Genomic DNA, 24,326 nt, shown 5'->3' on the forward strand with positions numbered 1-24,326 from the left:
TAGACTTGTCTGCTGGGCATTTATTACAAACAAGCCACATTCATACACCTGTACTTAGTTATTATGCGGGCAAGTTACATAATGATGGCAAGTGAGAAAAACACTGGACTTGTGCCCAATTTTTTTCTCCCGTTTTCCTCCAAGTTTTCTCAACACCTGCTCTTATGTCTGTTTTTTAAATAATTATTTTGTTGCCTTGAATACTCATGTCAAGTCAGGTTAACCTCATCTGAGGCCAAACTGTTGGGTACTAGTTCTCTACGCTGGTTGTGAGTTTTATTCTCTTCACCACCCAGACACCAGTATGCCCAACAATACATCTCCATGTATTTTCCTCTTTACATTGTCTGCTTGTGTTGAATGTGAAAATCTTTTATGTGTTGTTATGCTATGGACGTTATCAGCATCTGAATTATCTACTTGAAACAAATGGTTAGATTTAAAAGCTAAAATGGAAGGAATGTCCAGGCACTTTGTCATATAAGTTCTGCACTAGAACACAATGCTACTGTAGAAAAATGCTGTAACAACAGGTGGCTAATGGCAGAAGTTAAGACACATGAACACAGGAATTTAATACCTATTATGTAATACCTGCAATGAATATCCATTCATACAAAAATGTTTTCAGATATTACCTGTTCCAAGCAACAAAATCCCCCAAATCCATGGTGCGGATGTCCACATCATGCCGTCACTTTTTGCCCCAGGATATCCCTAAACTTGTCTAGCTGCACCATATTAGATTGTGTGTGTGCATGCCGTCCCAGTGGAGGTCTGCTCCTTGTCTACTTCTCCACAACCACGTAGGGCTGAGTGGCTCCAGTCAGGAGACCGGCAAAGCCAGATCCTAGGGATTAGACTAATGCTATTTGGCCACCTTACTGAGTCAGTGCCACAGCCACTGGCAGAGAGTCAATTTTTAGAACACAACTCTCAGCAGGCAACAGCTCACAGTCTTACCTACATTGTTGGATCAAATCTTGTGTAAGCAGGAAAACTAGGATTTCTGATTTTGCAACTGAGAGTTGTGTTGGGTCCAGTTAAGCAACAACATGTTTTTCACTCAAAGTTATTTTGTTATTGTTGTTATACAATCATGTAATATGTGGAGTAATTTATAATATAGGCCTATATTTTGAGTAATAGCAAAACATTCCCATTTTTAATTTATCCTTTCACCCTTCTGTTGCTCCAAACAGCATACACTCATTCCCCTGATCAAACACCTGACTGCACACACTGTCAGACCTGTGTGGGACATAATGAATTTGGTCAATCTGAATAAATTACCTGTAGCTCCAACACAGTTGCAGATGTAGCCTGCAGCATTCTGCGGGTCATAGTGTTCAGGCAGCACAGGCTCGATGCCATACAGATTGGGCCATGACCTCTCAATGCAGCTGCCTCCATGCATGCAGGGGTTGCTGCCACACTCATTGATGTCAATTTCACACTGACGCCCCTCAAACCCTGGAATGAAGAGAATGAGACCGTGTTTCAGATGAAGATTGACAGCACCTATGACATCCTTTGTAGATTGAGTAAAAGAGTCAGAAATTTAAAAATAAGCTTGATCATGGAGTCTAGCTTCAGCACTTGTTTCAGTCTTGTTTGTGCAATCATGTTTTTTTTTTTGTAATCTTAGAGATACTTCAAAAACATGATCTGTGTTAACTTTTAAAGACACAGAGACCATGTTACACACCTTCATCTCATCACGCCCAGATTACTGCAACAGCCTCTGTACTTGCGTGAACCAAAAATATATTAACTGACACCAGACTGTACAGATGCCAGGCTTTTAACAAGAACCAAGAGACAGGATCACATCACTCTTGTTTTAGCCTCTCTGTACTGGCTCCCAGTATGTTTTAGAAAAGAATTTTAAGATCTTACTTATTACTTTTAAGGCACTCCATGGCCTCTGTCTCAGCTATATGTCTGAACCCTCAGTAGGCGCTGCTATGTACTTCAAAATCTTCAGGCAGAAGTCTTTTGTCTGTTTCCGAGGAGCTAAAGTCTAAAGGGGACAGAGCATTTGCAGTCAGGGTCTGAGGGTTTGGAATGATCCGCCTGAGGAAACCAGGTCAGCTGAGTCAGTGATCGCTTTTAGGTCCCTTCTTAAAACATAGCTACTTTCATTGGAGAGCCTTTCCTGATTTTACTTCCTTTGTTTTATACACAAATTCTTTTTAATCTGTTTCTTTCAAACTTCGCTGATTGACTCCCTTGCCTTGTGAAGCACTTTGTAATGCTTCTTCTTCTTATTTTTATTATTATTGTTCTCTGTTTGCATTTTTCCTCATCTCTCACCCTTGCCTCTATTTGTTTTCTTCTGTGTCTCTTGACCTTTAAAAAAACTCCTTTAAAAACCCGTGACTCAGAAATGCTGAGCAACAAAGGTGTTTCATATACCTGGCCAGCATTCACAGCTGTAGTTACCCTGGTTGTCCTTGCAGATGGCGCTGTTGAAGCATGGTTCAGAGTGGCATGGTGGGAGTGGTGTCTCACAGTGTCTGCCAGTGAAGGCTGTGTGAGAGCAGTCACAGCTGTAGCTGAGATAATCAAAGATTCAGAAGTCACATGAATGAGATCATTTACAGTATTTCCTCCAGTCTGTGTTTACAGGTGTCAAACTTGAAATATTTAAGGGATCTGTAATATACAAAGCAATTCTGTGTTTCTAAATTTGGCAAGAGCTAAAATTTCTTATTCTCAGTGACTGGAGCTGGGCCACTTACTCATTCACCCCATCTATACACAGAGCCCCATTCTGGCATGGCTGCTCTTGGCACTCGTCAATGTTGATTTCGCATCGGTGTCCTTGGTAACCGGGCAGGCAGGTGCAAGTGAAGCCGCCAACGTAGCCATGGCAACTGCCGCCATTGAGACATGGCTGTGATTGACACTCGTCAATCAGGACCTCACAAGTGGCCCCTGTGAACATCAAAGCAGGACAGATGTCAGAGGGTGAGTACGCCTGATACACAGAGTGAGGGCAGGGGGCAAAAATGAACGAGGCTTTCATGTGTACTGGCTGTGATCAAGCGTGGATTGCTCTTTTATCTCACAGAGAGGCTTCTGCAGATGTTTGCAATTCTAAAAACAGTCCACTGTATACAATATATCTTCAAATGTATCCCTGCACTACACAAAAATCCTGTTATCTTCCTGGAATTGAGATAAAGATGACGAGAATGAAAGTTTAACATGAATAAATACAACAAGACATGATGCAGACTGCTGTAAACCACATGAAAAATGAAACAGGTGACACTGAATCTATGTCTCTTTGCCTACGTCATCATGCAATCAGGCTCCTTTCAGCAGATTTATTCATGGGGGTTTAGCAAGCTTATCTATTCTTTATTTAAATGGGTGGATTTTGTAAGATTTGAAACATAAAAGGCAATAACATAAAAACAAGATCCAGACATGATGCAGGGCGGAAATTCAGAAAAAATACAAGAGATTATATTCAAATAAGAGATTAAATGAATCATCACATTTGATGTAGTGGGTTAGGTTTTCAAAGTTATCCTATACTGCTCCAGATTACTTTAAATTAATCATGAATCATATTGAACACTCACTTAGCCTAACCCTAACCTTATTCAACATTTTACACACTTTTTTAAAATTCACCTAAAACAGAGGTTAGACATTTACATATGTATAACTGTTATTTTCTCTAATGATCTAAAATGGCCAATAGTAACCATAAATATCTTATCACAAAGCCATCTGTTATTTTAGGACTAAACTGACAGAATCTCACTCTTAAAGTTAGTTTGGATATTTTGAAGTGAGGTTGTATGACGCACTTATCCATAATCAGTGTATTACATACAGTAGTTTGCAGTCAGTGCGCCCCCAGTTTGAAGAAGCAGACAGGAATACTGACACACAACGTACTACAGTGAATAGGGGTCAGCAATAAAACAGATTTTAGCCACCTAAAAAAGTTCAACCTTAAACACTCGATGTCTGTCTAAGTGTTTGCTATACTGAAAGTATTTTTGCTGCTTAAGCTTTCTGCCAGAAAGCAATTTCCATTGGGGAACTGAAGCTCTTATATCGCTTTGATTAAGGTCAGAGTCTATTGAGGAAAACAGCAATTTAACATGGCTGGACACAGGAGTTGCTGCTCTACTACTGCCTAGATCAGTTATTTTTATTGTGTTATTATATGACTTTGGCATTTACTAAAAGGATTATTTTGAGTACAAATTAACTGACTGAGACGGTAGACCAGCGAGCTAAAATCACAGTTTTTGTCAATGGAGTCTGGTAGCTTTGAAGTGAGCATAGGTGTGAACTGAAGCTGTTAACAGCTTCCCAGGTGATATGGGCTGTCTGAAAGAAGGTAAAGCGGTGAAAATATTCTCAATATAGCATACACTTAAACCGATATGGATTTTTAGGTGGCTAAAATACATTTTGTTGCTGAGCCCCATCCACAGCAGTACATTGCTTAGCTTTCATTTCGACACTCCTGACCTTTCTCCAAACTGACAGACACTTACTGTAGGTGTAAAACTGACTATGGATGAATACCTCATACAACCCCACTTTAAAAAATCAGAACTGTCCCTTTAAGATGCTCTTGGGGTACCCAACACTGTTCTTTGGACTCACCAGTGTACCCAGGAGAACACAGACAGGAGAACCTGCCCACTTTGTCCACACATGTGGCCCCGTTCCTGCAGGGCTGTGAAGCACACTCATTCACGTCAATCTGGCAGTGAGCACCTTGGAACCCCGGCACACAGAAGCACGAGTAGCCGTCCCCGCGGGTTCGGCATATCGCCCTGTTTTGGCAGGGGTTTGGAGAGCACTGGTCCACTGGTGAAGGCAGTTTGTCAGGAGATGCACCTATGGATAGATCACAGTTTCAAACACTGATATCACAGAACTTCGTTGCTCTGGGTACTTAGGCTGTGCAGATAAATAAAACCAGAATTGTCATTCATTCTGATGAAAAATATTTGCAGTATGCTACTTCTCATTTTGGTTCTTTTAATCTAGGAGCAGAATATAAGTTCGTTACAACTAAAAGCCAATTAGTGAGTTATGAGGTAATATATCATACTTTATAACATCTAGTTGTGTCTTTATTAATGTAAAAATGATTTAATTAGATTAGATTACAAAAGTTGCTCCCTATAGGCAGGGCAAACTTCTCAAATAGTTATATTACTTGTTTTTTTCATCTGCACTAACAATAGTTTCCATTAGTACACAACGACAGAGCAGAAATGCTCTTGATTGCTAATTTAGTCTGATCATGTCTGGCACGAGGCTCTTTTATTTCTGTTAAGCTTTGATAAAAACAATCTGTCTAGCAGCTGTCAGTACAAGGACTTAAAATTTAAGGGCCTCTCAAGGCGTCATGGTTGGTTTCCATAGAAACCAATTCCACTGTTTGTCTTCAGCGCTCAATCTATTTCTATGGTGACTGCATCCGACCAAAGATTGGAGGCATTTACTCCTTTACACTTCATGGTGTGTTTCAATCAGCAGGGCCACATTACCAGAGCTCCGGGTTTACATCTCATTTCAGTCAACACTCACTACACATACTAATCAGAGGATCAGCACTTGATCCTCCTCAGTAACAACAGTGAAAGCAATAATTGTCATACTATGTACAACTTAATTATGTGGGGCTTGAACGTTGTTTTCTGTTTAAAGATTTAAGATACTGTTCATGGAAATGTCACTCAAGTTAAATCACATTTTACTTTTACACTTTTTGCTGTTAAATAGCTGTTTTTGTCATTTTGGGTCTCACTTTTTCATAATCATTAATTTAACGCACATAAAAGAAGCGACACATTATATTGCATTTAAAGGATTCTCATCTCATCGTAAACATAGCATTACTGTGCTATATCTTTCATATTAACACCAATAGAAATGCGGTTTAAAAAAATACGTAGAGTCAGCCCATATGGTCTGAACATTAAGATGGTATTTTCTATAATCTTGACAGCTATTTTTTTAAATCTCAAAAAAAAAAATGCATTTTTAGGATAGTTTGAACAAATGTTCTTAACTTTTTGGACATCTTCCCCCTAAGTTTCTTAAGTGCGCAGGATGACAATATCACCTAAAAATTCTGCATCTGGTTGTTCCAACACTTCAATGAAGCTATTTCATGCTTACACTGAGTAAAAAAACAAAACAAATACAACCCAACTCCAATAGAAAAGTTCCTTACAGAAATCAAACTGGGAATGACGCTAAAAAAGTAATCAGAGTATACCCAGTACCCCTCTCAAATACCCCAAACTAAAGCTTACAAATAAAGAAGAAATGGGAGATGGAAATGAACTTAGACATATCACCAGACACCTGGAGGAAAATTTGTGGTGAGGCACATTTGACGACTAATTCCAATATCTAGCGAGAGTTTAAATGGAAAGTAATAGCAAGATATTTCCGAACCCCACCAGTAACAGCAAAGTGGGCTCCATCTATCTCAGACAAGTGCTGGAGAATGTGTGGCCCACAAACTGGAAACCACATTCATATTCTTTGGTCCTGCCCCAAGTTAAGCAATTTTTGGATCGATGTCTTAGATGCCCTGAGAGCAGTGTTCCATCAAAATATCCCCAAAGATCCAAGGGTGATTCTCCTCATAACAGTCCCTGATGGGTTTGAGAACCTTGATCAAATGTATCACAATTAGATGGTTGAATCCTGAACCTCCAACGTACAACATCTGGATCAAAAAACAATGAGAACTGTATGAGATGGAACAAATCACATATGCAAGGTTGCAAAGACCAAAATTTAGAAAGATGTGCACTTGAACATTTCACCAGGATAAATGTTACTGCAGCTGAAAATTTTGTAAAATGATCAAAGTACTAGGTCCTATGTGAGCTGTAAGAACGTATTACTTGTAAAGAATGCTGGAGTTGAAATAAAAAATGAGTTAAAAAATCCAAAGCCATGATGCCATTTTTTATGGATGCATCGTTACATCTGAATTCTCCCAAAATCCAGTGGCACCTCCTGAAGTTTTCCATAGGGGTGGCCAGATAGGGCCCCAGAAAATCTGGGGGTGGCACACCAAAACCAAAAGCCATGTCTGAATTCCAGGAATTAGCTTATGCTGTTTTAGTGTATAGTTAAAAACTATGTCAATATTGAGAATTGAGGAATTGCACACTGGTATACTTTGGTTTCTTATTTTACAGTTAATATTACTGACTATCTGAAGTGCATAGACTAATGAAGCTCTAGCGAAAGATCACTCAGGAAGACAATACTTTTCATGCTTAGGCTGTGATTTTTCTGTCACCCTGCCATTCACTCCTCGCATGCATGCTCACTCTCTATCTTGTCCGGAGCTGTCAAGTTAGTCATGTTCTACAGCTGATTCACAACCAACCTATAGCACAGCAACACATCTTCTCTGTTAACCTACCATCCTGCGCATTCTTGTTTTAAATATGGTTCTTTTTCTGCCTGTCATTCTTTCATGCTGCAGCCATACTCTGATTCATCAGCCTTAACTGCCTCATCAGCCTTCAGCCTCAGAGTCATCAGACACCACCACCTCCACCAGTGTCTGGACTCCATGGAGGAGATTTATTTCACTACTGCTCAGATGTCCCTTGATCACAAAAATCTCCCTCTGGTGTCTAAGCCCCAAAGACTTCTGTTAAATTCTAATCAGCTCAAATCATCTGTTAATCTGTACACTCATATTCTGTATTAAACATCATCTTTACTTCATTCATCTGTCTCTCCTGATTGGTCATGTGATACACCTGGTGGTGCAACCTGGACACATCGTCAGTGATGAACCTGCTGATGATGTGCCCAGGTTGCGATACCGATACAGTTGACATTTTAAGTTCCATAACAATCCTGTTTTAATGTGTTACCTGTCTATATGTGTTAGGTGATTTATTGTTCTTCAAACAGGCTGGTTGTCCTTTTCCTTAAAAAAGACAAATAAGCTTCATTTCAAGGGTACATTGTCCATCCATCCATTTTCATCCACTTATCCAGGGCTGGGTTGTGGGGGCAGCAGGCTGAGCAATGCACTCAAGACGTCCCTCTCCCCAGCAACATTTTCCAGTTCCTCCTGGGGGAGGCGTACCCAGACCAGATGAGATATATAATCCCTCCAGCGTGTTCTGCATCTGCCCCGGGGTTGCACATGCTGGGACGTCACTGTCTTTCATATACTTGATATCTTAAAACTTATAACTTTGTTATTGAACTAGATGATCGAACAAAGACGTACCCATGAGTTAGTCAGGCAAGATCCAGAAGATTAAAGTTTGACTGTAATCTAAAACCCAAACTTCTTGCGAACCTAAACCCTATGATGCTGCATTGCCGTCTTCACTCTTCCTGACCCCTCCTCCTTCCTCATTGTCTCAATGTCTACCAGGAGACTTGTCCCTTACAACTCTCACATACACAAGAAAACATCAAAGACAAGTAGCTACCATGAGGCATCTCAAAATTGCCATATTTCAGGCAGAACAAATGGGACCAGCTCAGAGACAACAATCCTCGTAATCCAAGGAATGTGCATAAGGGAGCACAGGGGCATGGTGCCACAAAAAGGAGGCTTCAAATCAGATGAACAAGTGATGCCTGTATTAGATGATAATCAGAATGCACCGCATATCTAAAAGCCTTGAAAATGTGTCTTGCACAAATATTCAACATCATTATGAAGCTGAGGGGCCACAATTGTAGCCACGCTGATATGAACAGAGATATTCCAATAATATTCCTCACAGATGATAATTGTGTGCCGTAATCATGGCTCAAGAGCACAATCAGGCTGAGTGCAGACTATGAAGGCGTAGAAGAGAGCAATTACACTTGGTGCTCCATCTTCACCAACTCAGGGACCAATCTTCTGTCATTGGCAAGGGTCAATCAATTTCACAGACAGTGGCAGGGTACTGCAAGAGCAGCTTAAACATGTCTAGACTTGGACTTGGAAGTATGGGCCAAGTGTCCTGGGGGTGTGATGGAGATGGTGATGCTCGACCATATGCTGATATTAGCTCTCATTACATCAAGGATCAGACGGTATGTTCAGACCAGATTAGAGCACATGTTGCAGCAGTATCTTATGTCCACGTATTTTTTTAGGGTAAACGTTGTATGATTGTTTCTTTACTGAATCCACTGGTTTTCCAGTATTCCCCTGAGGCACAGTTCAGAGGAATCAGAGCCAGGCCTGTTGCCTATTTGAGACACAGCTCCGGCCAACCGCACATCCCCTCCCACAGCATGTAAGGCTTTTTTCAAATGCAAATTACTTCTGAGGGTCTTTGTTTGGTCCTATCTGGAGGCCCTCAAATGGCACATGTGGGGCACCTGACAGATGCATGCTGCCGGTGTATCTGTCTGTTTGTTTCAGCGTTGATAAGAGGACATGTTATTGTGTGGTGTTTTGTAGAGCCCCAGAGACATTCAGTGCCTTCCCCCTTTTGTCCCGTCACTTGTCCACACACCCCCAACCACCCAATCCTCACACCCCCTCATGGGTCACTACACTGCCCCCCATTGTTAGATTTCTTTTTGTCCTTAGAAAATATCTAGTAATCACTATGGGCAATGATGTCAGCTCTCACGGTCTTAATTAATATTCAAAGCATGGAGTGGTTAAAATGCAAGCCAAATACAAGACTCAGATTCAGAACTCAGAAGCTGGTAATAATCTGTACACTTCTGTTCTACTTAATTTCAAGGTTTGAGAAAACTTTTCCAATGAAGCCTTGATGAAATAAACATTTTGAAATAGTGTTGCACTCTCAGGCATGAGAAAAAGCATCTTGCATGACGGGATGCAACTCATGCAAGTGCCCAAAAAGCCCTATGAATCAACTCCTACATATGACATAGCACTGGTTATTAGTTAACGACAGAAGTGTGTGATGATCATGCAGCTACAGCGTCACAAACAAATAAACAGTGACTGAAAACTCAACTCAGAGCCCACGTGGAAAGAAGCAGCCACTTACCATCTATCACCAACAGTGATGAGATGAGAACTGTGCATGCAAGTAATTCAAAAGTGTGATAGCGAGTTAAATCCATAATAGTGACAGGGAATCATTCTGATCGTCGTGTTGAAGTCTTGTCGTACACGAAGCTCTCTGCTCCTGCCTCTGCCTACCGCGACTCATCTGTTGTCAAATCCAGATCCACTTGATGCACACTTCTCCTCCTGATGGAGCACCATCAAGAGCCCCCATCACACATGAGACAAGAAAAGACCATAGCGAGGCGTCCAACAGGCTACACACACACACACATACACACGCATACACACACACCCGAGCTGGGCAGTGACGGAGTACATGGGAGGGAGTTACAGCCCTGCACAGACAGAGGGGTAACTGCTGTTAAGGGACAGTTCAGTATCACAGCAAAGGGTTTAGATAGCCTGCTTATAAGGAAGCCCGCCCACATAAATGAATGGCCCCTGAAAAGGCAGGGGCAATGGTTGAATACCAAAAAAATAAAAAATAAAAAATAAAAAAAACCCTATCATTTTTGGGGAGGGGGTTTTCATTGTGTCACAGGGTATTTAACTGGTTATTAAAGCAACAATAGATATTATGTTTATTTTTGTTGTTTTATTAAGTAGCCTAATGGTGATTATATCTTTGGTTAAAAAGGAAATGAACTAAAATATGGTAACTGTGTAGGTCATTCAGCTACAGCACGTGCTTGTATGCTTGCAAAAAAAAAAAAAAAAAGAATATACAAAAATATCATCATTTAATATAATAATCTTGAAAAAAGAAATCAGTTAGTGATCCATTCTTGAACAACCTACTGGAAGTGAGTGAAATAAGCAGGGTTTTAGAATAAAAAGTAACAATTAAATCATTGATCTAAAGAATGTATTTTATATTTTTATTATTCAAATTTTTATTGTTTTTCGTTAGGGTGGTACATGGCGGTTCTAGAAATGAGACATTAGCCTAAAAACAGTCAAAATAATAAAATTAAATTTGAATAAATAAACACATGAAAATGAACAGTGAAAATACTATATGTATATATAAAAAATGAATAAATACAAAAACAGAAAATTGGCTGGGCAAGACAAAACAAAAGTCACACTTCCAGGCCCCCAGACCATACCAAATAATTTATTAATGGCTTTTTTAATGATAAAGAATGTAATTCTAAAAATCAGTAATCAAACTGTGGCCTATTTCAACTCTTGTCGTCAATCACAAACGTGTTGGGGGATTTATTTATTCATTTATATATTTTTGTTATAAAAAACTTAACTGTTGATACCAATGAAATTGTTGATATCAATAATTAAACTGCTGATAAAACAAATGGCCTTGAGTAAGATCTGAGATTGTCTTCAAAATGACATTGTCCTGTTTTCTATCTATGCTGTAAATCTCTTCCATAAAACTCCAGTAAATATAGCTACACAGGAAATAGAACATATATGTGTTTGTTTCTTTTATTAATTAACTTTTTTGTTGTTGTTGTTTCTACTTTGGGCTTCAATGGTGTGATAACAAAATGAAGGATACAGGCTTTTGAAAAATTTACAAACTTCATTGTCCAGGGAAAGCGCGGGGCGTTTCCATAGCAACGCGACCAGGAAGTTGAGCCTCAGGAGAGAGTAGTAGGGACGGCTTGTTTGTTTTAATAGCAGATAAAACTAGCTTCTCGCCCACATGACTTCGTCATAGTTTGAGAATTTGTTTGCAAAAACCTCATTGTAACATAACCACGGTGAGTTCAGGATGTCTGCGTCTATGAGAGCCAACTCAGCGCCAAGTTCATCGAGGCCGGAGCAAGCACTGGACACCAGAGGTGACGTTAGTGTACAGTCATTGGGACCGGTTAGCTTACCGTATCAATGCTCAGTTAGTTTAACTAGGAAACATTACTCACACTGACACAGAGCACATCACCTCACACATTACAGTAAGGGACTGTTCTTTATTTATTAGAGGAGATGCGTGGCAGGGGTGTAACTCCTTTTTGAGCTAGAAATATTCTTCCTTGAGCCTCCTTGTGTAACCGGTTAACTGCATCACCCTCCCTCCACCAAATTAACCATGTATTTTCTTTAAGATTTACACCAAACGTAGGCTATGTATGGAGCCGGTGCCAAAAACTGCTCATTTCTTAAAGATTCTGTATATTAAAATCCTTGTTTGTAGTGACACCTCTCTGAGGCTGTAAGTTAGAGACAGATACAACAGCCACAGACTTTTGCCTCGATGAGTACACAATGCAATTAGACAGCTAGCTATCTGTTTCACAATGATAAAACCAAGTCACATTTTTCACCCAAACTTAACTCACAAAATGATATATCCTCATCATATTTATCACAGTTGTGTTTAAGAAAAGTGTTGAAAATTACAGATGGAAAATGGAAGCAGGAAAACATTACTCAAACTGCCATGGAGCACATTACTTATCACATTACAGTAAGGGACTGTACTTAACTTATCAGAGGAGGTGGGTGTCTCTGGTTTCACTTCTTCTTCTTCTTCTTCTTCTTCTTCTCCTTTTTTGTTGTTTTTAACTTGAGGAGGTAGAAATATTTTTCCTAGAGCCTCCCTGTGTGACTGGGGGAAAATGCATGACTGTCCTTCTACTATAAATGAAGGCAGCACAATTAATAAAACTTGATCACAATTTTGGCTTCCCACAATTAAATGAACAGGATTGGCTGCGATGTTGAAGTTTAAAATTCGTGCTTCACTCGTAGAAAACTCCGCTGCACATCAAATCAAGCAGCTGTCAGCTACACATGCACCCTGCAGCAGCAACAACTTGTGAAAAACTCTCTCGAATGTTGAGGCTGCAGACAGGGTAGATGAAAATCATCAGTCATCATCATCCGTTGTTTGGAAGTATTTTGGATTTAGGAGAGAACAAATGATACACAATACGTACATGACACTTGTTTCTGCACCACAAAGCAACACAACAAACTAGTGCAACCACCTGAAAAAACTCTACAAACTACAGTACTATGAATGCATTATGCACAAAGGCCAAGAAGAATAAGTTTGCGAACATTACCTCACTGAAACCCCATCCTAATCCAGTGTCAACTCAGACATCCATGTCAGCCACACTGCAGCACATCATGGTACTGCTGTAAAAAAAATAATACAGCAGTGGAGATAGGAGATGCACTAAATTAAGGTGGAGAAAAACCTTATTTTACGTCTTATTTTGATGCAAATATTTGTACATTTGCAAGAATGTAGCACATGGCAGTTAAATCAATGCTCTGTTTATTTCTATGTGAAAGTGCAATAAAAATATTTTGTCCCTAAAATATTGAATAATCGTGATAAATAATCGTGATTATCATTTTAGCCTTTCTTTTTTTTCTTTTTTTTCCACACCAAATCTATGTCTGGGGCCAGCGCAGTGAGAGACAATAACAATAACGATTGTGCTAAACAGTAGAGATGGACGTTACAATCGTAGGAAAATGTGTAGATACTTGTTTTTGTGTAGTTTAAAACATATATAGCCCCATAATATTCATTAATATGAATATATACTTGAGGGGAATTAATGAACTATAGTCACACTTAGTTTGAAATACACTGCACATCATCTTATCGCTTACTGCTTTCCAGATTACCCAAATACTCTTTTATCCAGCTGGAAGCCCAAAGTGTCTTATATTCTTGTTCCTTGTGAGTTAGACAAAAAAAATATGGACATGTTATTATATAAGGAAACAAACTGTGAGAAAGATACTGCAAATGTACAAACATACCATCCCGTAATACCAAAGTTGAAGTCTGAGTTTGGTTGAGTCTGATTTCATTTATTCTCAGTGGCAGAACAAAATTTTCAAGTCCCAGCGGGGAGTAGACAGACACAACTTCCTCCTGTCAACAACCACATCATCCCAAGTGAACTGCTGGTCAACCTTACCTCCACTGTGCGCAACAGGAACACGCTGGGGCACACTGCACACCATCGGCACTGCAAGGTACATTCAAACCCTTCTTGTATCTAAGAGGGTTATTTCTCTGTGGCTGAAATGAGTTGACACCAGTGTCCTTAAAAAGACTTTGTATACAGGACTGTGGAATCAGACGACCGGATGCAGTCTGGCATCACCCGCTCGGACGCAAGAAATACAAATTCTTTCTGGAGCAGCCAACATCCTTGACTGGAGCCGGCAGGTCAGCTAGAGCAACAACACATATACAGCAATATACAGTAAACAATGTTGTTGCAGCTATTAAGTTTCCCTAAAGATTGAGTTGAATTGAAAGTCAGTTAGTTGTGTTTTGTTATCCAGTAAAACATGACATGCATATACACTGTATGTCTCTATCAGTTATTACAGGAACACATGTATGACACTTGACACTAATATTGAACAGGGTTAATACAAACCCAGATACCAAGCAAAACCAAATTAACTGTAGCACCTAAAGTTAGTCATGTTTTATCAGATTGTTACAGTATTGCTCTAAAATGAAGGCAACATTCAGTGTCTCAGTAAGTCTAAAATTTGGCTTTCTTCAGTCTGCAGATGACCTAATGACACTAGATGTATGTGTGTTTTGCTTTTCTGTTTGGATGGTGTCCATGCAGGGATATTTCATTCCTGTGTGATGCCATGGTAACCCAGAAGAAGACCACACCCCTCCCACCACTGACTGACAGGAGTGGCATGGGAGACACACAGGTACAGTAAGCTGCCTCAGCTGACCAAGGTTACATTTAGCCCCAGCAAAATGTAACGAAGGGTTTGTTCAAACAAAAATGGTGGTATGTTGAACACTCTGATGTGTTACACAAGCGCACTGCCCTGTTGTATAGTGGGGTTCAAAATTCAATTAACTGGCAAACATAGGTTTACTTTGCCAAAGCAAGTGTGAAATATAAACAAAAAAATATAAGTGTAGTAGGTTAAGATCTGCTCAACATGTATTTATATACATGTCCCTGCAGATTGGATAACACCGCTGACCTCTGACCACCACCACCAAACGAGAGAAAACATATCTCGAAGCTTGCTGCACACCGTTCTGAGGAAATGTGTAGTTTAACCTGGAAACTGTATCAAAACGGCACACACCGTTTTCAGATTGAATGTGCTCTTGTTTTCACTTGGGCCTGAGAATATGCCTTATTCACTGATAGAGGTTTTCTCCAGCAGCATATGTGGCATGACACAAAATCAAAAGTATTGCTTTACAGCATCACAAAATCAACCAGATGTGACAAGTAAACAAGATATCCCAGCTCAACAACCATAGTTCTTCATTCTATCATCACCCAAAGAGCACAAAAAGGAAAAAGTTGAAAAAAGCATAAAGGGATAACATGCAGATTCAAACTTTATATCTGTATTACAGTAACCTGAAGGTTTGTTTGAAAGTTTAGAGAAAAATTCAAAAAGCTTTTTCATACTCAATAGCAGGTTTTTCAGTTGTCTTACAAATACTGTGATTAACTGTAATAGTACTGACTTCAGATTTACATTTACCGCCACTCTGTCTTTCAGAATTTGAATGTCTCAGAAAGTCTGATCCCAGAAGAATATCACATTGTGAAAAACAAAGGGCTGCAGGGCCTCGAGTTCTTTGAGGAGTGAGTCATTATCTTCATCCACTTAATTCAAGTTAACTGCACCATCATATTATTATATTAACTCTCACATTGCATCTCTTCCTCAGTGCGTTCACAGTGCAGCTACAGGATGATGAGCAGAAGCTACGGGTCTTCCCTTCACTGTGAGTCCAAAAATACGAAAATCTTCACTGGGAGATTTTGCTGTTAGACTAATGATGGCACGGCTTAATAGTAGGAAGGAATAGTACTATGTAGCATTAGTTAGGCAGTGCTGGTATGATAAAGGATAAATGTTGCCCAGGAAAGCCCTTAAATATGTAGTAATACTTATTTGTATGTATGATCTGTGTGTCCAGGAGGCCCAGTGGCAGACTGGAAGTGGTCCAGCTAATGAGGATGATGGACGACATGCTGGAGAAGGCAGGAGTGGATCAGAAGAGTGAGGAGCTGACTGAGCTCTCCCAGGTAGGCAGACAGAGAAGCCGAAAGTACACAGGATGCTCTGTGTGACTGACACAAAGGCTGTGCGGCACACGTGTACAGAGGAAAATACATACTGGTGTAACATCAACATATTATTTTATAATAATATAAAAAGTGTATATGAAAAACAAAAGTGCTTTGAGATTCTTCCAGAATCGTAACCGTCTATACATATTAGAAACAGTGTAATGAAATGTCTTACAGATGGAGGGGTTGCTGGAGCTGGTGCAGGTTGAGCAGAACATCTACAACATTGTTTTCCATGAGCTGATCAGGCAGGTCAGCGTGGGTTGTGTTGAGCAAGGACAGCTGCTTGCCAAACTCAGGTTAGCAGCCAACACATTAGGACAGCAGCTAAATGGTTAAACTTGTTGAAAGAGCTTTTAAACTAGATTATGGTAGTATGGATGTACTGTAAATAAGAGTGAAGTACGTTTCTGCAACTGTATTACCTTTTTTTTTCCCTCAAGTTAATTCTGAAACATATTTTGACACAGTATGAGAGATATTTGAGATTTTCAGAAAGTCTTTCCCAATGATGGCCCAGGAAGCCTTTTTCCCAGTAGCTCCTGTGTTTGTGTGTCCAGACAGCGTTACCGGTCCCTGCTTGAGCGAATCCCCCAACGCCTGAAGGCTCTGCACACTGAGGCAGTGGCGCAGCGGGCTCTGGACCGTCGGCTCATTGAAGAGATCCACCACATCAAGACTTCCATCCAGCAGCTTAACACGTACGTAGGTCAGGTGTCAGACTGCTGGGTCATGATGAAGGAAATTATTGTGTGCTGTTAAGCACTGGAACGTGTTCAAAGGGGATCAAAGAGAGAATTCTATAATAAATGAAAGATTGGAAGATAATAGCACTCATTACAATGTGTGAATATGAAAAATGTGTTCATTTTGTGTGTGTGTGTGTGTGTGTGTGTGTGTGTGTGTGTGTGTGTTTATCTTCACAGGGAACTGTCCACAATCAGAGAGCATGATGCCTTTGTTTCCCAGCAGGCAGAGCGCGCTCACCGGCAGCTGGCAGGGGCGCTCCAGCAGAGTCACACCAACTCAGAGTCAGTCCCTCAGAGGGCTGAACTATTCATTCAGTCAAAATCATGTTTTTGTCAAGTTGATGCATTCCAAAATTCACTAGCGAGAACATTATATACCTTAAATAACATTATATATATTATTTATTTCAAGTGAAATTATGTGCACCTTCATCAAAAAAATGACAAAAGAGTGAAAGAGTATGTGTGTTAGATACCAGGTACTGCTACTACTAAATGTTTTCCTCTACGATGGAGCCTAAGTGCAGCAGCAGTGCATAAAGCATGCATGTGGCTAGGTGTTCCTTCTAAAATGGTCTTTGTGCTCATCTCAGTGTGGTCCAGGGTTACCACGAGCTGTATGAGCTGCAGAGGGGTCGCCTCGAGGCTCAGCTGCTTCAGATGACAGAGGAGAGAGACTGCTGGAGCCAGCTTACCCTTTGCCTCGCCCTCAAGGTGTGTGAGCCATGATGTAGACCTTTCTTCATGTAATGGTGTTGTGCTGTTATGCTGAATTAATATTAGATTAACTAACTTTGCTTGCAGAATCAGTAGGAATTAGATCATCATTAATATAAATTGTGTTACTATATGGATAGTTGTAGTCTGCTTTGTTCCTAACTATGATTTATGGAGTATGTAAGGGTCAAATTTTTCTTTGACTGTCAGGTGATCAGTGTGAAGAAGCTGCAACTTATCAGTCAGCTGCATATCATCGAGCAGAGCTGGTTCAAGACAGCCGAGCACTGCAGCCAATACCTCGCTTTGAAGGTAACAGTGCAGCTCCTATTTCTTAACACTCTCAGTACATCTCATGGCAAAAACACCCAAAGCTCCAGATGACTCTTTGGAAATATCCGCAGCAGTTCAGTTACACTCTTACTATGATCCTGCTGTAGGACACGGAAGACCTGAATGTCATCATGGAGCTTTCTACCTACTGGAAAGAGCAGCTGACTGATTTCATGTCCCAGCTGAAGAAGACTGATCATGCTCAGCATGAACAGATCAGTGCAATCCAACAAGGCATTGATAAGTGGTTCGCCTTCTTCGCTACACAGAACAAGTAAGGACAAGCTTACATACCAAAATACATAATTTAAGGTTTTGTAATTATTCTTCATAATAAAGCACCATCAGTAAAGTTTTTCTGGAAAACTGTGTAACTTACTTTATACTCAGTATAGTGCCAATGATCAGCAAAGTCATTTAGAGCATTCTATGGAAGAGGTTGATCTGTGTTTGTGCATTCTGCCAAAGATGCTCTTATTCTGTTTCAAGGTGTCCTGACCCAAAATATGACAAAGCTTCACTGGTTAAGATTCATGCTGATTTGAAGCAGTGGTCAAATGTAAGAGAGAACATTTACTTCCTCTGCGTTTGTGTTTTTCTCATCATCATCACTGTTGTTATCTCTCTGATGCATCTTGCTTTTGTCATCTATCTTACGTCTCTTATTTCTGACAGTGATTTCATTGTAATTGCGTCTGCCTCAGCTCTGTCGTGTTTGTGATATAATCATGCCATCTTGTCACTTTCGTCGACGTCTTTCCCATCAGCCTCACCTCTCTCATTATTACCATCACTTGTCACATCTGATCCTTGTCCTCTGTGTCATGGTGTCATCTGTCTCTTTCATCTCATCTTTCTCATATCTGTCCTCCACTAATCACTCGTTACTCATCGGTGTCTCTGTCTAAAATTCCTTTACTCATTGAGAAATATTTAAATTTAAAAAGCTATCTGTAAAGGTCTTAGCTAAGTAGTGATGTTCAAAAAGATTATATTTCAAATATCTAGTAGATATGTTAAAGTTAAGGTCAACAGTATGTCTAGTCAACAGCCAAGTTTCCACTGTAATCCTCAAGTCCTCTGCTCCTTTGCAGACGTTGGCCCTCCAGTGCGAGTGCTACCAAGGTGAGAAGCTGCTTAGCTGCCAACAGACACTGGGCGAGCTTGGCTCTGTCCAGGAAAAATGGCTTCATATGAGTCTAGAGCTGTTCAGGAGACACCCTTCTCCTGACGGTGAACCTCCTGGAGGCCAGCAGGCCTTAAGAGAGCTGGACGGTGTCCTATCTGAGCTTCTAAAACAGCTGGACAGCCGAGTCACTGGAGAGAATGGTGAGGGCCGATAGAAGCCGAATTCTGAATTGCTTTAAATTAGTAGAAACTGTGATTTTGATGCCTACGGACAGGTTAGTAAAGAATACAGTCACTTGGCAATACTTCAATTTTTGCTTGAGTTAAGTCCAAATGGGTATCTGTAAAGAAACAGAGCTGCTGACAGCTGCAAAATCAGGACTTTGGTGAGTGTCACAGTGTTTGTTTTCACACTGTTGTTTCAGGGATACACGGACAGATCACGTCACTGCTCAGGTTGATGGAGTCCCAAGTTTCCAAGCTTGGTGCAGTGATTGGTCGGCCAGAAATAATGTCTGTCTCTGAGGGGCTGAAGCTGGAGAATGAACTGCGCAATTGGCAGAGTTTGGCTGAAGACGCCTCTCAGAACATCTCCAGCATGCAGACAGAGAACAAAAAGGACAAAAACAAACTGGACATATAGTAAGTTTGGTTCAAACTATGGATTTAATGGGAAGACAGATGCCTTATTTATCAACGTTTTGTAGATACATTTGTAAATTTACTCCTATGATGAAACTTTTTAATGTTCTTCAGTACAAGAAATTTGATATTTTGCATCTATCTCTCTAACTACATTTGTAAGTTTGAAGTTGTAAGAGTTTGATCACACCCCAAGGAAATTTTTTTTTTTTTTTTTTAGCAATCTAAGTCACTAGGCTTGTATTAACACATTATATTTATTGCTTATGATAATATGGAATTGAAAGACACAATTGGTGAATATATGACACAGAAAGAACTTAAGACTACATGTGTCTTGATACTGAAATTCAAATATTCATTTGTGTGTTTGTTTATTCAAAAAGTGCAGAGGCAGAAAAGGTGTTAGACAAAGTGAAGGAGTTCATAACCAGCCTGTCCAGCTTCACTGATGGTGAGAACCAGAGACTCAGTGACGAGGTCAGTACCGACATGGTTCAGTCAAAAATGTTCAATCAGGTGTTGTGGAACAAACAAATTAGCTCCATGAATGTAATGCTCGGATATTACACAGACAATTCATCCGAATGACTAAAACCCCTCCTAAGATGTCGTGTCTCAGCAAGTCACATAGGTGGCCAAAAATACTAGATTTACTTCAGTATTAGATATTAAATTAATGTGCATGTTTGCTGTGATGTTACAAAGTGCTTCTCTTGAGTTTAGTGTTTGTTGCTCCCACCAGGTCAGTTCTATTCACATGGCTCAGACCCGCTGGATGTTGGATCTGTTGCTACTCACGGTACCAAACCATAGCGAGGACAACAACCAAGAACAGGAACACCACTACATTACAAACATCTCACTGCAGACACTGGATGAGGATGCCAAGATGCTGGCTGAGAAACTGGATTTTTTCTCCACATACATCAGCAGGTAGCAGAAGTTTTGAACCGTTTTTACAATTTGCAGTGAGGCAGATGCTGTTAACCAGAGTAACTAACAATTAGTGCATCCTCCAGGATTTACTTATCAGGAAATGTTTGCTTTTAATTCCAGCTCTTGCATGCTGATTCTAGAGGAGCAGATTCTGCAACACTCACGGGAAGTTGAGGTTGAAGATGAGATGAATGAGTGCAAAAGGCTGCAGGTAAACAATGTTCTGATGCAGAATTAGATACATAGCAAAGAACTTTTTACATTTTGCAAGTACTCATTTTTTTAGGCACACTGGAAAAATCAACAGATGCGTCAAACATACATTCCATTCTGACTCCAAAGGGCTTGTTGTTTTACTCTTATGTGTTCAACTATTACAAAACACCAGAAGAGGGAGCCATACTGCAGTTACAGACAAGGGCAAGATAAGCTAAGCAAACCTACATCAGTACTATGTGTGTGTTGTCGTGTCCGTCCTCAGAGGGAGTGTGCTGATTGGGTAGAGACCTGTCTAATCCTGCTCTCAGGAGTGAAAGGTGGTCCTGTGGAGCTGCCTGTGCATCACGCCGACCCCGCTTCCAGCAGTGATGTCCCACTCTCTCCAACAGACAGCACAGAGACTCTGGTGAGGAGTCCATTAAAATACAAACCTGATATGTGATAATTAGTTAATGATTAAATTGATGAAGATGACTGTGAAGTTAATTGCTGACATATTTTAACTTAGTTTTCTCTGTATTATTGGAGAAATGACTTGAAAGCCTGGTGACAGGTGACTGGCAATGACACTGATGCTACAGTGAAAAAGACCTGATGCCAGAGGGGAATTTGCCATTGATCAAGTATCAGATTTTACTGTAGTCAAGGTCCAACGCTGGCACCAGTTACCCAGTTAAGTTGGGATCACCTCAACGTAAAGTTTGAGATCTGGAAATTGTGAGAGAAGACAGAGGAATGAGACACCAAAGAGCAATTTTGTTTATCAGCATCAAAAGTCTGTGTTTTTGTGATCTTGTGTGTCTACAGGTGAATGAAGAGGTTTCAGCAGAGCCTACAGCAGACAGTGAGGTCAAAGAGGAGACTGAGGCTGAACTGAGAGAGGTTTGTCATATTAACAGTTCAGTGACACCATATAACCATTTAGATTATACTTTGGAAAATAGAACAAGTTTCAAACTGAATTTGGAGTCTGTGTTTTGTTACTGGACGCACTGTAAAGGTCATTCAGACATTTAAACATGTCCAAACATCCAAACATTTTCTAGTGAGTTAAAAGTTGAAGGAAGAGGAGAGGCATCATTGATACTGGTAACAAAGGACAGCAGGCTCTTCCAGTAGTTAGACAGTCTGTAATTTAAACAGATGATGGAGGTTGAAGCTGCTGTGTCAACAAATGTCTGTCCTCCAAAAGTTTCACCTGTACTGTTAGTAAGTCTTGTTACAAATCAATGAACCTTTTGTCAACATCTTTAATCCTCTTTTCAGCTGATTGTATGCTAAAATATTTTTGCTTTGTGAAGTCTCACTGAGATGGGAGCATTACAGTATAAATAACTGTAGGCTGACTAATTACGTCAACTCAGAATTTTATTTTACTGACCAGAGCTGTTTGTTTTCTGTTTATTGTATAACATGTATTACACTTTGTCATAATAAAGATTTAAGGTTGATTTATTGCAATAGGTTAAATAAGCAACATATTAATGTTACAGTAACCATGATGATGATGATAAGGGCAGTGGTGATTCTCTTGTTTCTCCACAGTGCGCTGCTGAAGGACATGAAACACAACAAGAGGTTTCTCAGGTATTGATGTAGTTTCCATGAAGTGTACTGAGATAAGTTGTGGTCTGCACATTAGTGGGAAAAAAAAATATTGAGAAAAAAAATATGATGTGATCTGCAAAATATCTTGTGCTGGTCTGGAACAGTGGAGCTAGACATTTATGGTTATCGCTTTGTGTGATAAAAGACACAATGTGGAAAGTGTATTTCTTTGCATTGTCCCCTAAGGGTCAGGAAATATTTGGAGTATCTTAAAAAGAAATTTAAAGCAATTACATAAACTCTTGTGAATACAGGATATTTTACAAATGGGTTTTATCAAACACATCTTGTTCATTGTATTGTGTAACCAGACTAACTTGCTAATAATGAACAGTGTTGTTGTTGTTGTTGTCGGCCTGCAGGGGGAGCTAACGGTTTGTGAGAGCCCAGTTGTGAAGCTAATTGGCTATGATGGAAACATTACACAAAGAAAGCTGGGACAGAGCAGTGTCCACTTGAATGAGGTCAGACTATTAAAAATCACTTTTTCAGTGTTAGTGACGTGCTTTTACTGACTGACTGTCTCTCTGACCGTCCATCTGTCTGTCTCTGTCTGTCAGTCTGAGCTGGATGTGTCTCCAGCTACAGATAAAGCCCAAAAAGCTTTTAGTGATCTGACCACAATGGGATTACTGCAGCAGGAACTGCAGTAAGTTTACTTTTTATTGTTGAGTGGAACACTTATATCAATCGCATTACCTTTTAGAGTGAAAATCTGTTTTCTTTCTGGTGTGTTCTCCCAAACTTTCAATGTTTTTTTCATGGCTGCTCCAAAAAAGGACAACAGTGTTTGTACTCTCTCTGACTATTATCTCTTCTGTGCTGCACATGAATTGATTGCTTGTTTTTCTTGTTTAGAATAAGAACTGAGCTAGCATATCCAACTATTACCACCATAGCTGAATATCCATGCTTTTGTACTGCCTCTCACATTTAGTTGACACTTTTGCACCTTGCAGACTCACATTTATTAAGCAAAATCCCATTGTGGAAGTAAGTTAATTGGATGTCTACACATCAGCTGAGTTTCCGTGGTTGTTCATAAATGGATAGTGGAACTTGATTGACTTGTTGATGTGCATAGAATATCCAGATTACATTTCTCTCCATGTGTGTGTCAGTGAATCAGAGCTGCGGGTCCAGAGTGCCGAGCAGCGAGCCCTGAAGGCTGAGGAAGCCTTGCAGGAAGCTCTGGAGAAGATTCGGGACCTGGAGAGACAACTGCAGGGTCGTCCCAGTCTGGAGCCCAAAAGCAGTGAAGGTACAGACTAAACCAAAAAAATCTAGAAACTTTAAACTGAGACAGCAGAACAGTATTAAAGCATATGGGTTGTACATGTCTTTGTTTGTGTTGCAGAGAAAAAGAAAACACCACCACCTTCCCCACCACCAGTAACAACCCCAGCTCCGCCAAAGAAAACCTCAGCAGAGACCAAAACAGCAAGCAGCACCAAAAGGACCAAGAAACGTTGATCTGACATGTGATCAGGAGGTTTTACAACTTTATATTTATGCATGGGACTGTCCAGTTAATGTTGGGTGAGGTATATGTAAAATCACCTGTAGGGTTTTATATTTAATTTATTTTCTTCCTTTTTTTTTTAAATATTTCGAGAGAGAAAGATGGGGGATGACATGCAGCAAAGGGCCACAGGCTGGATTCAAACCCGGGCCGCTGCGGCAACAGCCTTGTACATGGGGCGCATGCTCTACCCACTAAGCCACCGACACCCTATATTTAATTTATTTTCTCTGTTGTATCAAGACTCATCGCCTGCACTCCATCACAGTCACAACCATAAAACTCGTAAAGGAAAATGACCTCAGGACATAATTATCTGGCACATGTAACAAATGCATGTACTGTCTCAGAAGTTT

General features: G+C 40.2%; 2 protein-coding genes across 3 annotated transcripts in view; one reads left to right on the plus strand and one right to left on the minus strand.

Moving 5' to 3' along the window:
- Window positions 1-10,300, minus strand: part of crb1 (crumbs cell polarity complex component 1) — a 28,430-nt gene extending 18,130 nt beyond the window's left edge. For both annotated transcript variants that reach the window (XM_050054252.1, XM_050054251.1), the window contains exons 1-5: window positions 10,014-10,300; window positions 4,642-4,878; window positions 2,745-2,940; window positions 2,419-2,558; window positions 1,294-1,473 (exon numbers count right to left, since the gene is read on the minus strand). In XM_050054252.1, the coding sequence (XP_049910209.1) occupies window positions 1,294-1,473; window positions 2,419-2,558; window positions 2,745-2,940; window positions 4,642-4,878; window positions 10,014-10,089 (829 nt within the window). In that variant the 5' untranslated portion in view covers window positions 10,090-10,300. The remainder of the gene's footprint in view (window positions 1-1,293; window positions 1,474-2,418; window positions 2,559-2,744; window positions 2,941-4,641; window positions 4,879-10,013) is intronic.
- Window positions 10,301-11,645: 1,345 nt separating this feature from the next.
- Window positions 11,646-24,323, plus strand: axdnd1 (axonemal dynein light chain domain containing 1). Its single transcript, XM_050054930.1, has 26 exons — window positions 11,646-11,844; window positions 13,848-14,005; window positions 14,098-14,201; window positions 14,620-14,713; window positions 15,536-15,621; window positions 15,708-15,764; window positions 15,960-16,068; window positions 16,291-16,412; window positions 16,674-16,814; window positions 17,040-17,144; window positions 17,456-17,576; window positions 17,790-17,891; window positions 18,020-18,186; window positions 18,402-18,471; window positions 19,007-19,241; window positions 19,466-19,682; window positions 20,069-20,162; window positions 20,428-20,618; window positions 20,742-20,832; window positions 21,103-21,246; window positions 21,648-21,722; window positions 22,386-22,427; window positions 22,811-22,912; window positions 23,009-23,097; window positions 23,570-23,709; window positions 23,806-24,323. Exons 1-26 carry the CDS (start codon window positions 11,775-11,777, stop codon window positions 23,919-23,921), a joined length of 3,042 nt encoding a protein of 1,013 aa, XP_049910887.1. The 5' UTR covers window positions 11,646-11,774; the 3' UTR covers window positions 23,922-24,323.
- The last annotated feature ends 3 nt before the right edge of the window (window positions 24,324-24,326 follow it).

The sequence above is a fragment of the Epinephelus moara genome, chromosome 10 (genome assembly GCF_006386435.1).
Source record: "Epinephelus moara isolate mb chromosome 10, YSFRI_EMoa_1.0, whole genome shotgun sequence".
NCBI classification, from domain to species: domain Eukaryota; kingdom Metazoa; phylum Chordata; class Actinopteri; order Perciformes; family Serranidae; genus Epinephelus; species Epinephelus moara.